Below are 19597 nucleotides of genomic sequence, written 5' to 3' on the forward strand. Positions count from 1 at the left end.
CACTTTCTTGGGAAAAAAACGTCAGTGCATGTTTGCATCTACAGGACGAGACTGACAAATGCGAAGATTTGATCTCACTCCAGTTTTGCACTTGAGAGTGTGAATCTGTGCACAGAAATGTACAAATGTGAATTTAGCTTGTTATGCAGACAATATTCAGATACAGGTGTAAATTCTGTTTTCAGTGCAGAGTTATGTTCGTCCAGTTTATGTTTAACAGCAATCAATCTACATAATGATCATACTTACCAATCTTACAATATTACATTTAATGCTTGCCGTGCTGTAGCCCTGAAATTTGTAATGTCTTTAATGTGTCTCTATTCACTGTATTTTTACTGCACACTTCTACAGCAGAATCCCAGTTTCATCATAAGTTGAAAGTATGTTGTTTTGACCTTTTTTCCTTAATTTTTTTTTTTTACTTATATGAGTATGTACATTTCCTCCAGTACATTTCTCATCAAAGTGGTAATGCATGTTCTTAATACTGGACCTTTAGCAGTGTTGCTTCTTTATTGTGTCTGAAAATCAATTCAAGCTGGTTAACGACAGCATCAAGACAGATCAACACAACTGATTATTTTATTTTTTATTAATATAACTTACAAGTCAAATTATTCACCAACCATTATCATATTGTTTAAAATTATTGTTATTCAGTAAAACACGTTGACAAATCATCACATAAATGTGCTTCAAAAACAGCTTAGTCATTACATATTGATAACTGTGCCCTTGCAGCAGAAATCAACTGATTAAAAGTCTGTGTAAAAAGAGAAATGAAATGGTATGAACTTTATGAGAACATTCTCAATTAGTTATTAAGGAAAGACAACTTCCTCAGGCACATTATTATCCCACAAATCACCTTTACAGTTGATGGTGAGGCTTTCGATTAAAATGCCCCCTTTTCATCAGTCTTTACAGTCAATCTCATAAAAGTTTATTTGTGTAGTTCTTTAGCTACTTTTATTCACCAGCCTCAGTATCTACCTTTTAGATTTGACTGCTCAGAGAAAAACAAACTACTGCAGGTTGACATAAACCACAAATCTAAAAAGCACAAATCTACCAATTACGAAACTGTAATAACAAAAATAAAGAAGCATTAAGTTATCCAGTTTACTCATATTTCAATCGTTTTTGACCATGAATAATTCAGCCAGTAGGATTTAAACATTAAAGCCTATTAACTACAGATTCACTGAAAGTTTGTAGTTGATTGAAAACTAAAATTTAAAAAAAAAAAAGAATTTATCCAGATGTTGGCTGGGGTGTGACCCTTCTTTGTACCAACCCCACATAGCAGGGAGGGGAGAATACTAACACACATATAAAGTGCCTCATTAAACACTCTATAAATGTCAAAAATTCATCCTATCTGTCTTCACAGGTGCTTTTTACACACACACATCCTTCACAGTGCACGATTATCTGCCAAAAGAATTCTGTCACACAAACATTCAAAAAGCATGTGGACACATGCACATGGACAGAAATTGAGGAATTTAGAACACAACGCCCAAAAGTGCTGAATTTATTCTCCCTTACGTATTGGAAAGCCCCCGAATCACATACAGAGTCTCTTGATCGGCTTCTCAGCACTCCATTAAGCTGAGCTTCTATTACTGAAGCACAGTTCAGCATATAACCAGCATATACACACCAGTATCTGAGACAAGTCAAGTATGACACCATTATTCAATATACAGCAAGACGTGACAGATGGTGGCACTGAGAATAAAGGCAGATTATTTTAACTTTGCAATTGAAATACAACAACTGGGATAACTTAGGTGTTTTCCATCTTGTAAAAACCTGGGAGACCACTGAGACTGACTGTAGCCAATATTCTTAAAAGCAGTTTTGAAGTCAAAATGGTATAATCACAGTTTCTCCTAGGCCTCTGCTCTAACCTGCTAGGCTGTTTATCCAGTGCAAACTACAGCACAGGTGTCGTGTAAGTCAGTCGTATTACACCATAATAAATCAGGCGGTTGCCACAGACTTGTGAAGAAGAAAAACTCAACATTCTAAAATTTCTCACTGATGCCTACAGCCATTGATAAAAGTCACGGACAAATGAATGCCTCTTTAACAGTGAGTATGACAAACAGCACAATGCCTTTTTAATAGCACACTGGTCCTTGTAGACGGGGGAAATAACCAAAGCTGATTTAGCTGTTGGTTTGTTCACTCTAACATTATGTAACATTCATAATATCATTCTGGTCTTGTTAGGAAAAAAAAAAAAAGAGAGATGGCAAATCCATCTTGAGTGGCTCACACAGAGGAGCCATCAGGCGTGCAGCAGAATGTGAAGAAAAGATGAGGCGACATGAAATACTCAAACTTTACGAAGTGAATTTCTCTACAGATAACATGGAAACATAAAAGTGTGAAGGAATTAAAGCTAGCTTTTTGGGCGCAAAATATTGACTTCAACAGAGGTTTTTATATATAACTTTAATTCATGGTTTTGTTTTCATTCCACTTCAGCTTCCAAAAATCTTCAGGATTGTTTGTGGTTATCCACCCTTGATTTTACACCGTTTTTTGTAATCCACTGTTATTTCCCCCAGGACAAGCTTGCTGTCTACATTGCTCCAAGACCTTTCAGTATACAATGGCCTTCAGAGAGGCTGATTCACCACAAAGAAAAAGAGAAGGAAAGGCAAGATTCCTTCAGACTGGTAAACACCGGCTGATGGCGATCATGGGGTTGATATGATGGGTTAGTGCTGTTATGATTGTGCCTATATACGCAGAGTTGAAGGGTCAGAGCCAAGAATTAAGGTGCAAGGGTCAGCTCACAGTTTGGACCGCAGGGGCTTCAGGTACTTGTCGAAGGATTCGTGGACCTGTGGAAGAAGGATGGAAGCTTTCTTTAGCTTAAATAATGGGCAAGACCAAGGGAAAAAAAGTTATGTATATATAATCATACAGTCTTCTTTACCATATTTGTTCAAGATAGTATTTGCAACTACATTTTGTGGTCTGTTATAGACCTCCTCTGATGCAAAATGATTGTGGTTGGCCATTACAGAGAACAAATGCAATAATGCAAGCTTAGAAAGTCAAAGAAAGCTACATAAGCTAATTAATCTTTTTTCATGCAACCAATGTCATTGACAAACTTAGCATGACCCTATCTAGACTGTCTGGATTCTGTCATATAATACTCAAACATCCAACAAGAAGTCCAACAAGAATAAAAATGCCTTCACTGTTCAGAAGTTATCATATACAACCACTAAAAACAAAAAGAGTAAAGAGGCTAAGAAGATCTGAAAACACTAATTTACTGAGACTCAGACTCAGACTGAGACTAATTTGTCATTACTGTTATTTCACTCTGGTGACCATGACTGACCTCTGTGGAGTTCAAGGGTGAGCGGCGAGCCCATTCAAACATGTGCTCGTAGACGTTTCCATCATATCGTCCCAGGACTGAATTCATCTTCTTGTCATGAATGTCAAAAGCATCTACCAGCGCCACAGCGTTGGGCCTGAGCTGAGACAGCAGCTCTTTGATACGAACAGAAATCTGCAGCACCTGGGGCACACTCAGCAAGTCAGCCTGAAAAAGAAGAAGAAAAAAAAGATGGAGGATGTGGATGAAAAGATGATGCTGGACCTCTCTCGGTCGTCCCAGCAGTGAGCAAAAACAGACAGTGGGTTGTGCCAGCTGACTTCAGAGCAACCACGAACTCTTATGTTTTATTTTCAATTTAAAGCTCTACTGATAAAATACAGCTTCATTTGCTGCATTTACACAGAAAAAAGACACCAGCTACCCAGACACACAGATCCAACCTACAAAGACCCCACTTTGTTAGCTCCAAGACAAAGAGGCAATTGAGGCCGTTTTTTTTTTCATGGTGAAACAGACAGACCTACTGTATGAGCATTCAAACAACAGACAGCAGATTCGCACAATATGTCTCTAACATCTGTAATAAGATCGGCCACTGACTATGGATCATATTGTTTCTTATATGTTATGATTTTCCTTGCCTGTAGGAAGTCTCCAGAGTTTAGTGTGATGCCGTGCAGGGCGTAGAGCAGAGCCAGGGTTGACAGCACTGAGTGTATAGCTGTGTCACCAACCTGCCCCAGCTTGTCAGTAAAGAGCTTCACCACAACATAGTGACAGTGGGCCTGGACACAAAAACAGGAGGACATGTAAATGAATGAAAGAGACTCAGAAACAAATAAGAACACAAGGAAAGGAAAACGTCTTGGCGAGGTATTAAAAATGTAAGTTTGATTATGATAAAATAATATTAATGCAGAGAATCTAATTTCAGAAAATTAGTCATCTTACATTAACTACAGCCTTAGGACAATAAAAGGATGGATGAAGTAATTTAGCCATGCTTGTTACAGTACACCGACTTTGGTCTAAGGTTAGGTATTATTCACTTTAAATATCAAATGTACACACACACACACAGAAAGCTGAACTTACATCTGAGGCTCTGACCAGGTCGATGGCACTGTTGTTCCAGGCGTCCTCCTGGCTCTTTCTGCGCTGCAGCTCCTGCTGGATGCTCTTAGCAGCCAGCTCTACAAGGCTACAAACACACACATCAGCTGCATTAACCAAGGATGTCATTAGTATAAAGGAATTAGAAACATAAAGATGGTTTATACCTCCCCAGGTTTAAAATGACACACATTCATCTTTGGGGTTTAAGTACTACAGAGGCTGTCTCTTCATTTTAGATAACCTATTAGTTTGCCTATTAGTTTCCCCTGGAAAACAAGACCGTACAAATTGATTATCATCAATCAATTCTATATTTTTCAAAGGACAAAACAGGAGAAATTAAAATGATTAAGGGAGCCTAATCAGAAACACAGCTGAAATGACTGCTTTTTGTATCTCTTTTATCATCTCTTGCTTTTTATCCCTCTGATGTCTCCACTGGCAGACCACATTTTGTCACCCTCCAACAGACTGGTGTAGCCACGGTTTGTGCTCCCCACACAGCTGACACTGACTGCCAAATGAATTTAGATGTGACTAAGGCTGACAGTATGCAGGGATATGATCAGGACAGCATATCATACCAGACAGAGAAAAAAGAACAAAGGCATAAGAATGGACAGCAGCAGAAAACAGGGGATTTAGTCAGACACTGACTAGACTATCAGGGTAATTACTGTTCACAGTTGAAGTTTTGGCCAACAACAACACCTGAGACACTGAAAAAATAAAAATAAAAACACAGCAGCAGATAATGTGTCAACCTCTGTCTCTCCCCTCTCTTTTGGCAGAAACACTTATATTTAGATTTCAGGCATTTAGCAGATGCCCACTTCACATTTCCAAACACTGAATGCAAATAGTATTTTTAGGTTTACTTTACAAACAGCCCCATTACTCGCAACCAATAACTACAGGTGGATGCGTCAAAGCAGCTGTGCATTCACAAGGGAATAATATACAACATCAAACACTGACAGATGTAAGGTTACAGCATTCTTGTTAGCTAACATCCAAAATGCAATTTAAAAACTGGGAAAATAAAGATTATCAAATGGTAAAAAGTATTGAATAATCAAACCAAAAATGAAAACCTGACCATAGCACAAGTAAATAGCTCATTTCTCTTCACTACTGCTTTTGTCTCTTACATGGCAGCTCGTAGTTTGTAGACCTCCACCAGGCTAGCCAGGTCATTGATGTCGACTACAGTTGGTCTGGCAGCGACGGGTTGGGGCTGCACCCTCCGATGCTCTGCTTCATTCAGGTACGACACAATGCCGCTCAGCTGCTGTCCGTTCTTAGCCTGCCGGTAGCTCTTCACCAGGTATCTGCACACACAAAGGCACACAGGTGAGGGCTACACAATTAAACAAGGGTGCAAGAAATAGTTCACTAACTGTTGTCTAAGGGTTGTAGTGAAGGCATTAAGTTATACACAAACAGTAGGCATGTTTGGTAACAACACACAATACTGTTTGCACTCCCACAACGACTTACATGAAAGTAATCACACTTAACAACATATTGCCATGCCATTCTAGCCTTGTGTAACCCTTTAACTAACACCTAATCCAAGTGTGGTTTCATACATCAACTTATTTATTAACTCCAATTCACAGCACCTTTGGCCTTTGTGTGTGTACTTCATGTTCAGGTATGGCTCACTGTGTAATTGAACATTTAAAGGACAGTTCACTCATCCTTGAAACTATATCCTTTCAAAAAGAACTACATAGAAACGTAGAAACTTTATACTACCGGTGAAACGAAGCACCAGCAATAATTCAGGTTTATAAAATGTGACCCATGTTTGGTTTTGCTGTGGAAGGAGGGCGGGTGTGTCGCCTGCATTTGTGGTATGGTAGGGCGGCTGTGTGGGTGCATGTTTATGTCTGTGTCTGTATCTGTCTCTGTTTCTCTCTCAGTCTATTTAAGAGTGTGACAAAAATGACGGGTGAAAGAACAAATTCTTCTGTGTGTTTGAGTAACTGTACTAACTTTATGAAGTAAGCAACTTAGTGTTACAACTTAAATCAAAAGTTGAGTAACATAATTATATCCTTCCTACTGTGTGAGCACTCTGACATTATAGTAGTAATAACAAAGGCAATTCTAATGTGTGTATGTTTCAGCAGTAGATGGAGAGCTTGGTGTTCTGTGAACTTGGTCCGTGCAAAGGCGTCACAGTTGTGTGATGAGATACCTCGCGGTCTGCAGCATCATGACTGTGTTCTCTCCCTCGTATGTGCAGGTGGGTGTGAATTCAACGTAAATGTCAGGCAAGGCGCTGCTGCGAGAGTAGCCGTGGCCGCCACAAGACATGCGGCACACCTCAATAGCAGTGTTGGTTGCCCACGTGGTGAAGGCCTTCAGACCCGCAGAAAGAGCATGGAGCTGTAGATTGAAGAGCAAAGAGGTTGAAAACAGTTTCCTGCAAGTCTAACTACATTTTAAAGATCGCCAGGCAAACAAATAAATATGACCCAGAGGATTTAAAATATGGAGTAATGTGAACAACAGCCCACATCAATTTATATTTATGTATATATTAGTTTCCATCGTGGATGCTTAATTTTCATTTTTGGCTACAGTTACCAGTATTTCAATAAACATTTAGTATAAAACATTATTTACATTAAGTAGCAGCTAAAACATTAGGTACAGTTGCTCTCTGTGGACTTTTAAAGGCACAGAGATCAAACTAAAAAGCAGAGTTAGAGGAAGTGTAAGGACTCAAGTGAAAACTTTCACACTTCTCTCTGGTGTTCAGTCAGCAACACAAGTGTCACCTCTTTGATATTTGACTTCAGCTGAATTTTTGAACTCCACAAGGTACCCTGAATTTTTTCTATCACAAAATGTCATTATAGTTTATTTCACTGTAAGCTAAGCAACTGATGAGTACAGACATCTGATTCTGTTGTAATTACTGACTACTTCTGGCCTTGCTGTTTGTGTGAAAAAGTCTCTTGACCTGACTAAAATATGAATAGAATGCTAATAAGTAAAATTGCTAAAATAAATTTATATATATATATATATATATATATATACACACACACACACACACACACACACACACACATGAAATAACTTGAAACTGACAAAAGTAATAATGAATAAAAATTTACGGAAAATTATCTAATGAAAATCAGACATTGCAGAATCATTTTAAAAAACAAACTAATGAAACTGGCCTGGACAAAAACGATGGTACCCCTAGAAAAGACTGAAAATAATTTGACTATAGGGACGTTAAACTAAGGTGTGTCCTGCAATTTCTACCTCAGGCAGCTCACTGAAGTCCCCCTGGTTGATGTCCCCAGTGATGCGGTGGTAGGTCTCCTTCATATACTGGCCGACAAAAGTGAAAGCATAGGCCATAGCCAGCAGAGGGAACAGCTTGTACTGCTGCGTCTGGTAGTCAAGGATCTGGGGCTCTGGCTCTCTGAGGGATACAAACACAGTTTCAGTGTCTCATAAAAAGTTGCACTTCCCTTTGATTCATGAGGATGTGGTGAGAGGTCAAATCATTACAAATCCAGCTGTTGGAGGTATGTTGTTATCTTTGAACCTATGACACTGACCAGTGAGGTTAAATATAATTTATTCACAAGCTGTCATTTTATCATGAGCCTTTTTATTACATAAATGAATTTCTACTCTGGCAACATTTTTTTTTCCTGGTGCCTCTGACTTCCAAAACGTGGAGAAGTAGAGGTCAAATCTAATTTTGAACCCAGTCACTTGTATAAGCATGATGTTAAGTATGTGTTTTTACTTGCAACTTCAGTTATGCAATGTTTGTGTAGCGAACTACCACTAACTGAAGTGCGTTTATACACTGATTTGTAATGACTGACCCTGGCCGGATTTCAGACTGGTGGCGAACAGCACTGTAACGGATGGCGATAGTGCAGGACTTGGAGAGGGCCCGAGCTGACTCGCCAACAATCATGGAGCGGATGAACACCATGGTGCCGTAGGTCAGTTTGGAACTTGGTGGCTTCACATAAGTTCCATCTGGCTCCACCTAGTGATGAGACAGAGTCATTCTAAGAGGAGATGCTTCAGGAGCAAAAGCCGCACTGAATGCAATACATTATATTGAATGTCTACACCATTACTTAATAAAACATCAGTTTTCTTGGCAAAGGAAGTGTTAAATATACTGGTACTGTCTCTTTGCCAAAATAGCTTGTGAATGCAATGCAACAACCCTGACACTGACAGCACTTTCACAAAGGAACAAACCTCAGAAAACAAGAAGTACCTAACCACCCTACAATGTTTCTTAAACCAAATGACCTCAGTAAAATCAATGCTATATTACAGCAGCTACTCAAATAACATCACCTCACCTTAGCGTATTTCATCAGCATGTTCTCCCGTGGGATTCGGACGTTCTCAAGTTTCAGGAAGCCATTGTCAACTTCATTAAAACCAAACTTGGGGCCAATATCTCCAACCACAATACCTGGTTGGAGAGAGACAGACAACAACAGAGAGTAAGCAAGAAAGTGAAAAGGTGAGGCCCAGACAGAAAAAATGAGGCAAAGACAGGAAGATAATGAGAACTGACTTTACCACAAACACCACATTCACTGAGACACAGCAGATAATGGTTACCTGGAAGGGGTTTATGTGTGCTCATGTCACGTATGGGCACGATGAAAGCATGCAGTCCGTGGCACTTTCCCAGAGTATAAAGCTGGGCTAGGACTATGGCATGGTTTGAGGTCTTTCCAACTAGAAAGAGAGAGAGGGAGTGATGAGGTTAAACTAGTTTCCTCTGAATCAATCAATCGATCACAGTTTCTCAGCCTGAAAGACAAACAAGAAAAAAAACATCTTGAGGAAATTATTACATCAAATCATGCTATTCATCATCAAATTCCTTATTTATTCCGACAGGTACTCACGTCCTCCAGGCCACCATTTGATGGAGCTGACTGTGGGACTGTTCAAGACAAACTCCTGCGTGGCTGGATCATATGTGGCGGTGGTCTCCAGCCCTCTGAGGTGTGTGCCTAGACAAAGAGAACATATCAAAGCCCACCAAATGCATATGCACATGACACACACACACAATACAAAGTTAAAAAGCAAAATTAATGATTACTCAGCAATAGCAGAGAAACATTATAAAGACATTATTCTGTAAAGGATGTTTACAAATGACATTATTAACCTCAGGACTAACCACTAACATTTAAGTGACATTAACAGACTAAAAATGAATTAATCACACAGAATATAATAATACTTTCACATCAAAACATCAAATACGATATTGGACAAAAAACAGGTTTAGCCCTTGAGAGTTTTAAATCTGCATAAGTAGGTATTTGAACATATACAAAGCAGTGCATTGTGTATGTGTTCGACAGATCTAAAAAATGTGTAACAATCAAATTTCAGGATTATTTACTTCATGCTGTATTCATGGCGTGCTTTCGACAGACTCTGAACCTCAGTCTAATAAAAAACAAAGTAGGTCCACAGTGGGTTGTGTATGGTGGGTTTTCTAATCAGTTCTCAGTCTGGGTGGCCTAGTAAAGCTGGAATGAATGTTGCTATACTGATCTGCAGCCAAAGACGGATTCAAACCCATGCAAAAACAAACATATAGAAGCAATCGAAGATGGTTAGTAAAGGCAGTATTTCTGTCCAAAACACATAAAAAGGTATGGTAAGAGAAAAAGTGAAGTACTTTGTTTGAGAGGGGTCTCTGATACAGGCTGGTGTTCAGGGGGTATAATAGCTAGTGACAGGCTCTATTCAAGAGGTTTGGGCATGAAATTAAAAAGAAAATCACATTTGGTACAAAGTGGGTCTCACTATCTTTCACTCACTTTTGGTTGAGATAACCACCATGTGAACTTGTAGCAGCTTAGAAAATGAAGTTAAACTTGAGACTGGTTTACAACCTGTCTCCCTACTTGAGTAACCTTTCTTACTTGACTGAATTCACTCATATCCAATAGAAACAATGACAGGATGTTAAAAACATTTGAATGTATATAACTACACAACTATAAAAATAACTATAAAAATCTTTCAAATGTAGCATCAACCTACAACACATTATGACATATCCAAACATTATCGTTAAGGCATAATTTTAGGGTCTATTGGCAATAGCAAAGGTAAAACAACAACATAATTCCTGTTTATTGATGGTTCTGCAAAAAAAAAAAAAAAAAAAAAAAAAACACTGCCTTGTGCAAACCAGCCTCATATCTTGGACTGCTCTGGTCTTTTACCGTGGCCCATCTCAGTCTGAGCGTAGGTGCCGATGATCTCTAGGTTCCAGGCAGGCATGAAGAAACGGTCCATTTGCTCTGGCGTGGCCTGGTTGAGCAGTGTGGGCAGGAACATCCCCAGATGGAGATCCAAGGGTTCTGGCCTGTCAGGGTGCACACAGCTAGGCCACGCAGGACAGGGGCGCACGGAAAAGAAAAGCAGGTAGTAATGTGGAAAAAGCAAGGTGGGGGATGCAGAGAGAAGTTTTGATGGAAGCCATTTTACATCCACAGGAGGGGTTATGGGTAAGAAATGATATAGTTCAAATCAAGAAGAAGTGAAGACAGAGATAAAGAATGTGCCAGTAAGGACAAAAGTGACAAAGACAAATTGAAACAGCTTGTGAGCATGTCATGCATATTGAAGTGGTTGATTTGATCATATGGCCATAATTTGGCTCAAAACTCCACTCAAATAATTCGTATTTAAATCCGTCTTAAGTATCTGAATCACCAAAGTTCCCCCACCACATGTGCATTTGAATACATCAGTTATGTGCAATAGTTTAGTCTTAGCCAGTTTTCAGTTTAGGCTCTGTTGGCTGTGTTAGCCATTTCTGACCATCAGCTGATCAAATCAAAGCATAAAGGTTCTGTATCAAACCAAATCCCGATTTGGTTTGCCTCATATATTTCTGTACACCGAGTGGTCACATGTAAACTTCTTATTCTTCACAACCTGGATGTTGAACTAGTCAGGCAACAGCTTGAAAAGACTTTGAAAGCCACCAAACTTGTCAGTGAACTGAATAAAGATATAACAGGTAGGTACATTAATTTTTAATGTGTCAGTATGATCCATGTGATAGACCCACAAAGTTAAAAACCCAACAGGCCACAACAGAGAGTGAATGCGAACAGTGTAGAGCTGCAATACAATTAATCGATGAGCTGAACGAAAGAAAATTGATATGCAAGTATTTTGATAACTGCCTAATTATTTAAGGCATTTTTAAGGAAAACCGCCACCTCACTGCAAATGTGAGAATTTGACACCCTTCTGTGTCAGTAAATTGAACATTCTGGGGACTGTTTCAGGCTGTCGGTCAGACAAGACTTTGTGCTCTAGATAATTATGATAGGCATTTTGCACTGTTCATCTTCACAAGAGATGAACTGAGAAAAAAATCACCAGATTAACTGACAATGAAAATGACATAAGTGACACTCTGGGACTTTGGCCCAGTGTTGGCTCAAACCTGTCCAAAACACAGGTGGACAGAGTGCTCATTAAAGACAGGACCATCAGTTGTAAACTTTCAGTGTAGCTTTGCACAGATGAAATAGAAATTAATAATAACATCCTCTTGGCCTTGTTACAGAAAGGCAACAAACAATAGCTGGCTTGGCCTACATTCTCTCTCACCACAGATTGATCAGCCTCTCAGATTACAAAGAGACATTCAGAGCTCAGCCTCATTACAGGCTCCTAGACCACATACTTCTGCAGCACATACTGAAGCTTCCCTTGCTTTTTGATTCAAGATTGCATGAAAAGGACTAGTTTCAGTTTCCAACACCACCTGCTAATTCACACACCAACACAACTTGTTCACCATCTCTGGTCACTCGAGATGCCAAACCAAAGACAGACTAAATAATTAAGACTAAATTAATAATTAGAATTGATTGGAAACCGTATCTGTCATTTGCAAAAATAAAAATCAATCATGAGACAGCAATCAAAATGCACACAAGCTTGATCACCCGTGCATGAACATTAGAGACAGGGGGAATGACAGAGTTGTGAGTGGGAAAGCAGCAGAACTAACTAATGTTGATGGGAATATATCTTGGAACAGACGGGACGTAACTAGCTAAGGGACAACCACTAGTGGAGCGATGTTAATAATGCAGCTACAGCTATATGTGTGTATCAAGGCAGAAATCACCATCTCTTGTTAGGAGAAAATGTTATGTATGAACGTAACTGTCAGAATTCACATGCAGCTACTTTTAATTGTCTACATGATTTGGATCTGTCAAACACATACAGCAAATTACCAGAACTATTCTTGGTACTGAAGTTTTCCAAACCTGCTCAAATACACCTTTTTTCTCCAGCCCCAGAATTTATTTTGGCTAAACATCAAAAATGCTAATTTGTGCTAATCCATATAAGGGCCTTAAACAAGAATATAAATATGTCAAGGGCTAAGTCCAGGACTGACCGTGACCCAGCTCAGTTTGGGCATATGTGCCAACGATCTGGAAGGAGTCTGCCAGAGGTAACCATTTCCTGGCCTGCTGATGGTCACACTGGCTGTACAAGGTCGGGGTGAACATCGCAAAGTGTAGCCCCATAGCCTCATGGAGGTTTCCTTTAGCCATACTGGGTGAAGGGAAAGTATAGGATAAACAACTGAAGATCAGACTCGTTTCTCAAACATTATGTAACTGATTTATTTTCTGGCTTACTAATAAGTTATAGAGGCCCTGAAAGAAAATGTCCTTTTTATGACTGCGGTCCAAGTTTATCGAACACATACAATTTAGTTACATGTTTGGACAAAGTACTGGGTCATCTGAAGATATAAAGTCCACTAGTTGATGATCATTAGGACTGGACAAACTGGCAGCACAAGCAAAGTACAAGAGGTATTCATGTGACCCACATCTATCCTTTTTATAAGCAGCCGCAATTAACACGATGACTGTGAAAAACCCATTGTGTTTACATCAAACAGGCTGACAGAAAGCTTAGGAGTAAAGAAACAAAGCACACTGAAAGTTTGACCAAATTCTCAACAAGTCTTGTGACATAAAAACTGTTGCTTTTCTGTGAGTTGTGAGACATAGCAAAAGTAAGCTGCACTGTGTCATAGAGCTTAACTACAATCACAGCTCATAAAGGTTGCATTTCTTGAAAGGATTATCTATTAGATAGTATCTCACTGCACAAGTGGTGAAAGCTGCACACCCTCTGACACAGTTGTAATCGTATGATGAACTTTGCTCCAGATGAACCTGTTTGCTTTACAGACACACAAACGACTACACAGGTCATTGTGACACTGCAATTTACACTGTACAATTTTCTCAAAGACAAATGCAACTGAGTCTTTGGTTTCAGTACCATTTATAAACCCTCTTATTGTTTAGCTATTTGATACAGTTATTGGACACTAGAGTAGCTTTTTCCACAGGCTAGAGTGGTTCATCAAGCCTGTGGAAAAAGACTCATTATTGCCCCCCCCCACCCAGTCCACCCTGTGCACATATCATGTTGCTATCACAGCCATAAAGTAGTTGAATTACAGCCAAATTATGTAATATGTCTATCGCATACAGTATGTGTAATTTATAAATTATACACATCCTGACAGTACTACATCCCACAGAGGTTATATTAGCTCGCTTTATATTGAAATCATGTAGTCATTAAGTATAAAAGTATAACAAATACATACTGTGTTGTTTGTCAACTTTAGCTTTTGGCTAAACATAGTGTAATTGTGGAGAAATTTCTTACTCTGCAGCATGACACTCCGTGTGTGCCTGAGTCACCACACCATGTTCATTTACCAAAAGCATGTACTGTTAAATGCCTTACACTGCTTCTTGACAAACATGATATTAGTCATAAAATATATGACTATAAAACACATATCCTGGAGGAAAAATTCTCACACTGAAGTATCATGATTCACAGTTATCTAGATCAATACTACTTTTTTAAATAAAATCTGTCAGCAGATCAAAATTCTTAATACTTAAGAAATGTTTATTTATTTATTTATTTATTTGAGCACTTCAAAGAACAAACAGCCGATCTGACTGTGTGTCACATGTCCACTCTTTTACCACATACCTCTTATAGCAGTAGATCTCCTCTGGGTCTGCAATGCCATACTCTCTGAGCTTCAGAATCATTTGGGCACTTTTTCGAACAGCCTGGTCATAGCGCTCACTGCGGGACAGGAAGTTCGGGTCCTCCTCCTTAAAGTCTGGGTCGCTGAGAACCAGTGACTCTACAGTGGATAGTGGAAATTAAATCAGATATGCATCTTTTAGTCTATACAACTGGAAGTAAACTCAAGGGGTTACTAATAAATAAGCCACTTGAATTAGACAAATGGAAAAGTTAATACAGTATGGTAGCAAGGTATAACTTTCACACCCACAGAACCACAGATTAACAGTGTCATTTGGGGAGACAGTTTGGTTCAGCAGAGCCATTTTTTAGGTCATTTTTTAATAAATAAACCAATATTATCTGGTTCCAGCTTGTGCAATGTGATTATTTGCTTTTTTCTCGGTCTAAAATTGTCATGTCATGTCATCATCTGCAGCTTATCTGGGTCCAGGCCCAGGTCACGGGGGCAACTGCAGCCCAGTCCACAATGCACCGAAGTCCTATGGCACCTCCATGGGTGGTGAGCCCCTGGGAGGTGGTGCCGCCCGGAGTGGGGCTCAAACCCTCGACCCCAAGAGACTGAGTCTCGTGCACTACCAACTGAGCTAACCGGGCGGCCGGTCTAAAATTATGAAATACTTATTTATGGGTTTTGAACAGTTGGTCATACAAAACAAGACAACTAAAGACATTACCTTGGACTCTGGGAAACTATGACAAATGTTTTTCAATATTTTTGACATTTTATAGACAAAAATATGAACATATTAATCATGGAAATACTTATTGATCCATAATGAAAATAACTGTTATCTGAGATCCATGAAATAAGCTACTTCCAACAAGTTTCCATATGTGCGTACACACTTACAGTGTCTCATATTGATGCTGACCATGCTCATCCTTCTATGGCCACTATTTACCATCTTCTAATGGCTACTTACAGCATGATAATGTACCGTGTCACAAATCAAATGTCTCCTCAAACTGGTTTCATGAACGTGACAGTGAGCTCAGTGAATTTCAGTCCCCAGCCACCAAATCTGAATCCAGTAGAACACCTCTGGGATGTGGTAGAACTGGCAATTTGGGGTCGATTGCTTTTATCACCGTCCACACTGAATCAAGCATACATCATGTTTTACTCTGCTACCTACAACGCTATGTTTTGCCTGAAGACGACAGGAATAAAAGTAGTCTCTGAAGACTGAAATATACTTGTATCGGTACTGAAACGCGACACTGACCACTGGCCAACCTTTCATCCCTGAACATTACACAGCTGTCTGATCAGCTACTGTAAAGACGTTTGCTTGAAGACTCTAATGCCGAATTGACCACTCGTATATACCAAATCACCCTAACATACCTAACTTAAGAAATACCCCCTAAAATGAGACCTTAAGTGAGATAGCTTTCCAAATAACGTAAAAGTTTGGTGCAATTCAGGACACCTAGAACGTTACCTAGCGGCCGTAGAGAAGGACAACTGTTAGCAACTCTGTAGCTAACAACCGAGAAAAGCATTGTTGTGTTAGCCATTTTTTCTCCACAAAACCTCTTTTCCAAACAAACAATTACAACTGTAACCATATTAATTTTTATGTTTCGACAGTAACGACTACAATAACTCCTATCGTGCAAAGAAGACATTTCAAACTCACCAATTTCTCGTCTTCTCTTGGTCTTTTCTGGGCCCCCGTCCAAAATGTAGGTCAGTTTCTCAACGTCAAAAGTGGCGGTTTGCCGCTCCTTCATAATATCGGGATTCATGGCTGTATATCAGACTGAAAGCAATATTTCTGACGAAAAAGTACAATGTTAAAAGCGTTGTTTAACCTAACCCTTTCGCAACCTGACGAGCTCTCCTGAAACTACCTCCTCCTGACGCAGCCGCAGAGAGGGGCGGGGAGGCGGAGACTGACGGGCCATGTGACATGTATCCCGGTAGCATCCAGTCTGCTTCCTTAACACTTCACTCACGTTACTCCTCTATTTCAAAGTGTCTCACTTTGTTTTGTTTTTGATTTACTGCGATGCTCCCCGCAGCTGCAGCTTTCCGTTTCCCCTGGGAGGTAAACTCTGAATCAGTGCAGGAAGGGGAATCAGTGAGAACGTTTGGCAGGTGGGTTGTGTTGTGACTGTAAAACAGCAGTTCTGTTTTCAGACGGATTTGCTATAAGACAATACCTTATTTATCAGATTTTAAACAGTGGTGGTAGCAGGAATCCAGGTTTGACAAGCCTAAACACAGTATTTGTTTTTTAGACCTGGTGTGAGCTGGGAAAAGCAGTTCAGTCATCACAAATATGAAACGGTGTAAACTGTCTTTAGCATTCGTTTGTTGATCTTGTCAACATTTTAGAAGTCTGATAAAATTAGGCTTAAGTCATCAATCTAAAAAGAAGTATTTATAATTTAATATAAAGTATTCATCTTTGATTTATGCCTCGTCTGATGTAGTCCTAATGGTGAAGAAGCAGTGAAATCATTGAGCTCATTCACACATAGACTTAAAGTTGCACAGATCTGAAAGTATTTTTTAACCGTCTCTAGTATCCAGTTGTTAATCCAGTTCATGTTTTGCAAATCTAAGTCCAGTATGTTTTTCTATTACCTGGTCTAATGTGGTTTGGATGGAGAAAAATTGTCAAATTTGTTTTTCACAAATAGTTTCTCAAATCAAAAATACTTTAAACATACTCAAGTGTTTACTTGTTAATCTAGATTTACACAGACCGGGCCTAATGTGATCTTAATGGAGAAATAGCAGCAGCATCATCCTTTTTTTTTTTATTTTCACAAATAGAATAAAGGTTTCATAAATTTCAAACCATCTCTGGCACCTTCTTGTTTGTCTAGGTCAGGTTTACAATGCAAAATACATCTTAAAATGAAATGTTTAAAATTTATAACTTGCTTACTAGTTTAACTTGTAAAAATTTGTTAAATTTTCCAGACTTGTCAGCTACCAGCCTGAGGAGTCCATGGCTACGCTGTCAGCTCAGTACGCTTCAAAAGAGCACCACGTGGTTGTCCACACCTTGTTTGTGGAGCCCTTTAACCCAATAATTGGGGCCCAGTACATAGTTCTGGGTGAGACAGAAAATACTGAAGGTAAGGAGAAAAAAAATTCGGCTCTCCTAAGACTGAGAGATGTTGAATAGTTTAGTAGGATTTAAACAGCAATTTCCTGTTCTTCTTGGGTCCATCAAGAATTCTATGGAATCTAATGGCATTATATATTTTATCAATGTGATTAGTATATAAACTGAATTTTGACAGCTTTCACAGTTGCAGCAGTGAAGTCGACTAACTTTCAAGTGGACTATGTATTTGTCTCATGCACCAAAAAAAAAAACAAAATATGGGAATTCATTCAAAACATTAATTGTGAAGCTATATAACATTGTATTTAGCATCTGTCTGGTTATTGATTTGCAGTGGACCAGTGGATTTGTCATTAAGTGCTTTGCTTGTTTTCTACATACCTCTTGCTTCAGCTTCAAGTTAAAATAGAACTCAGGAATCACAAATTTAGATACCAGGGTTTTTGCCTCTATTTTTGCACTCACATAAATGTAATTAACTTTGTGCAAGTTTGCAATCACTGTGCTCATTTAAATGCATCCAGGGCTTTCTGTCTCTGTCACCTGCCTTTATCCGTATCTTCTCGTCTTACAGGAGTTGGTATGGTGGTCCATGCCCGTGTGCTGAACTGTGTTGATGGTGTAAACCTTGCCCTTCTACAGAAAGCCATCAATGAGCAAAGAAGCTTCTTCAGGGAGAGGGAGAGTAAGGAGGGTAAAGCTGCACAGCCTGCAGATGCAACATGACAATAGCCTTCATTAATCAAGTTTCCCAGGATGCTCCTTGATTGTCCGGGCCACAGCACTGGCTCTTTAGCTGTTTGTCAAAGTGCACTGGAGTGCTGTTATGTGAGGTCCAGTTAAATTTAAGACAGTTTGGTTAAGTGCAAAAGACATGAGTTAATTTTCATCAGTTTAGATGGCAGTCTTATCTGTGTCTGGCCATAACAGGTTTCTGCACATGATAATGGGGATAATGGGGATTCATTAAGGTTGTCGTAGAACCAGGCAGATGTTTTGGTTCTGTGACTTATTAATGCTCTGCAGTTTTTCGTCTTCAGAAGTCTGATAATAGTAGTTTTTCAGTCCTCCCATGTTATTTGGTGAAAGACACCAGTCTTAACAATCATAATGTAACTTTGTGGTCTGACATTCAAAAATACTTGTTAAAAATTGTTGCTATAGATTTATCATGTATTGGTCATGTAAAAACCAAACTGTATAGATATATTCCACTGAATATACAGAAGTATAAAGCCTTATTGTGATTTTTCTTTCTGTTTTTTTTTAGATTTTCTTTTGAAGGAGTTTTAGGAAATATCTCACAGTATCTCACAAGAGGAAAGCTAAATAATAAGCATAATAATGTCAATGTTACTTTTTCATCCATGTAATCATCTGGTGACCCAAACAACATGTTCATGAACACTGGGTGGAGTGGTGCCCATCATTTGTCATTTAATGGCAATGGAGGAAAACACCCACTCCCTGACACACTTGTGCCTGAAAGAAACAAGCATTTATTTGGAAGTTGGGGTAAATGTCTGCCAGATTTTATGCTGTAAAATATATAAAGGTTGAAAATTGTCTACTGTACCTGCTTGTGTGTTTTATTAAAAAGATTATACAGGATTGAAAGAGAGGGAATCTATTCTCTTCAACCATTATAATTTAATTTATTGATATTGGTTTCTTTTAATAAAGTATCAAACAAGATTGAGTTTAAAGTGAACAGTGTCAAGGATAACCCATGGATAATACAGAATCAAATCAATCTCGGTAAGTAGCATTGCACCATGTCCCAGCATCCCTAATAACACAATAATATCAAAGATAAACTGAATTTATA

General features: G+C 39.0%; 2 protein-coding genes across 4 annotated transcripts; one reads left to right on the plus strand and one right to left on the minus strand.

The window, feature by feature from the left end:
* Positions 1-393: 393 nt before the first annotated feature.
* acox1 (acyl-CoA oxidase 1, palmitoyl) lies at positions 394-16560 on the minus strand. Of its 2 annotated transcripts, none has more exons than XM_041035745.1 (14): positions 16324-16560; positions 14615-14774; positions 12975-13135; positions 9421-9528; positions 9128-9247; positions 8860-8975; positions 8362-8531; positions 7784-7946; positions 6702-6892; positions 5647-5826; positions 4475-4580; positions 4021-4164; positions 3377-3583; positions 394-2864 (listed from the first exon to the last, which is right to left on the minus strand). In XM_041035745.1, exons 1-14 carry the CDS (start codon positions 16430-16432, stop codon positions 2814-2816), a joined length of 1986 nt encoding a protein of 661 aa, XP_040891679.1. In that variant the 5' UTR covers positions 16433-16560; the 3' UTR covers positions 394-2813. The 2 variants fall into 2 exon arrangements, with proteins under 2 accessions (XP_040891679.1, XP_040891678.1); XM_041035744.1 differs by lacking the exon at positions 12975-13135 and adding an exon at positions 10765-10925 and having other exon boundaries at positions 396-2864.
* A 62-nt stretch (positions 16561-16622) lies between these two features.
* Positions 16623-19380, plus strand: ten1 (TEN1 subunit of CST complex). 2 transcript variants are annotated; one of them, XR_005893945.1, is made up of 4 exons: positions 16623-16784; positions 17619-17776; positions 18344-18913; positions 19088-19380. XR_005893945.1 is itself a non-coding variant. In XM_041035696.1 (3 exons), exons 1-3 carry the CDS (start codon positions 16696-16698, stop codon positions 18493-18495), a joined length of 399 nt encoding a protein of 132 aa, XP_040891630.1. In that variant the 5' UTR covers positions 16623-16695; the 3' UTR covers positions 18496-19380. The 2 variants fall into 2 exon arrangements, 1 of the variants encoding a protein (XP_040891630.1); XM_041035696.1 differs by having other exon boundaries at positions 18344-19380.
* The last annotated feature ends 217 nt before the right edge of the window (positions 19381-19597 follow it).

The sequence above is a fragment of the Toxotes jaculatrix genome, chromosome 4 (genome assembly GCF_017976425.1).
Source record: "Toxotes jaculatrix isolate fToxJac2 chromosome 4, fToxJac2.pri, whole genome shotgun sequence".
NCBI classification, from domain to species: domain Eukaryota; kingdom Metazoa; phylum Chordata; class Actinopteri; family Toxotidae; genus Toxotes; species Toxotes jaculatrix.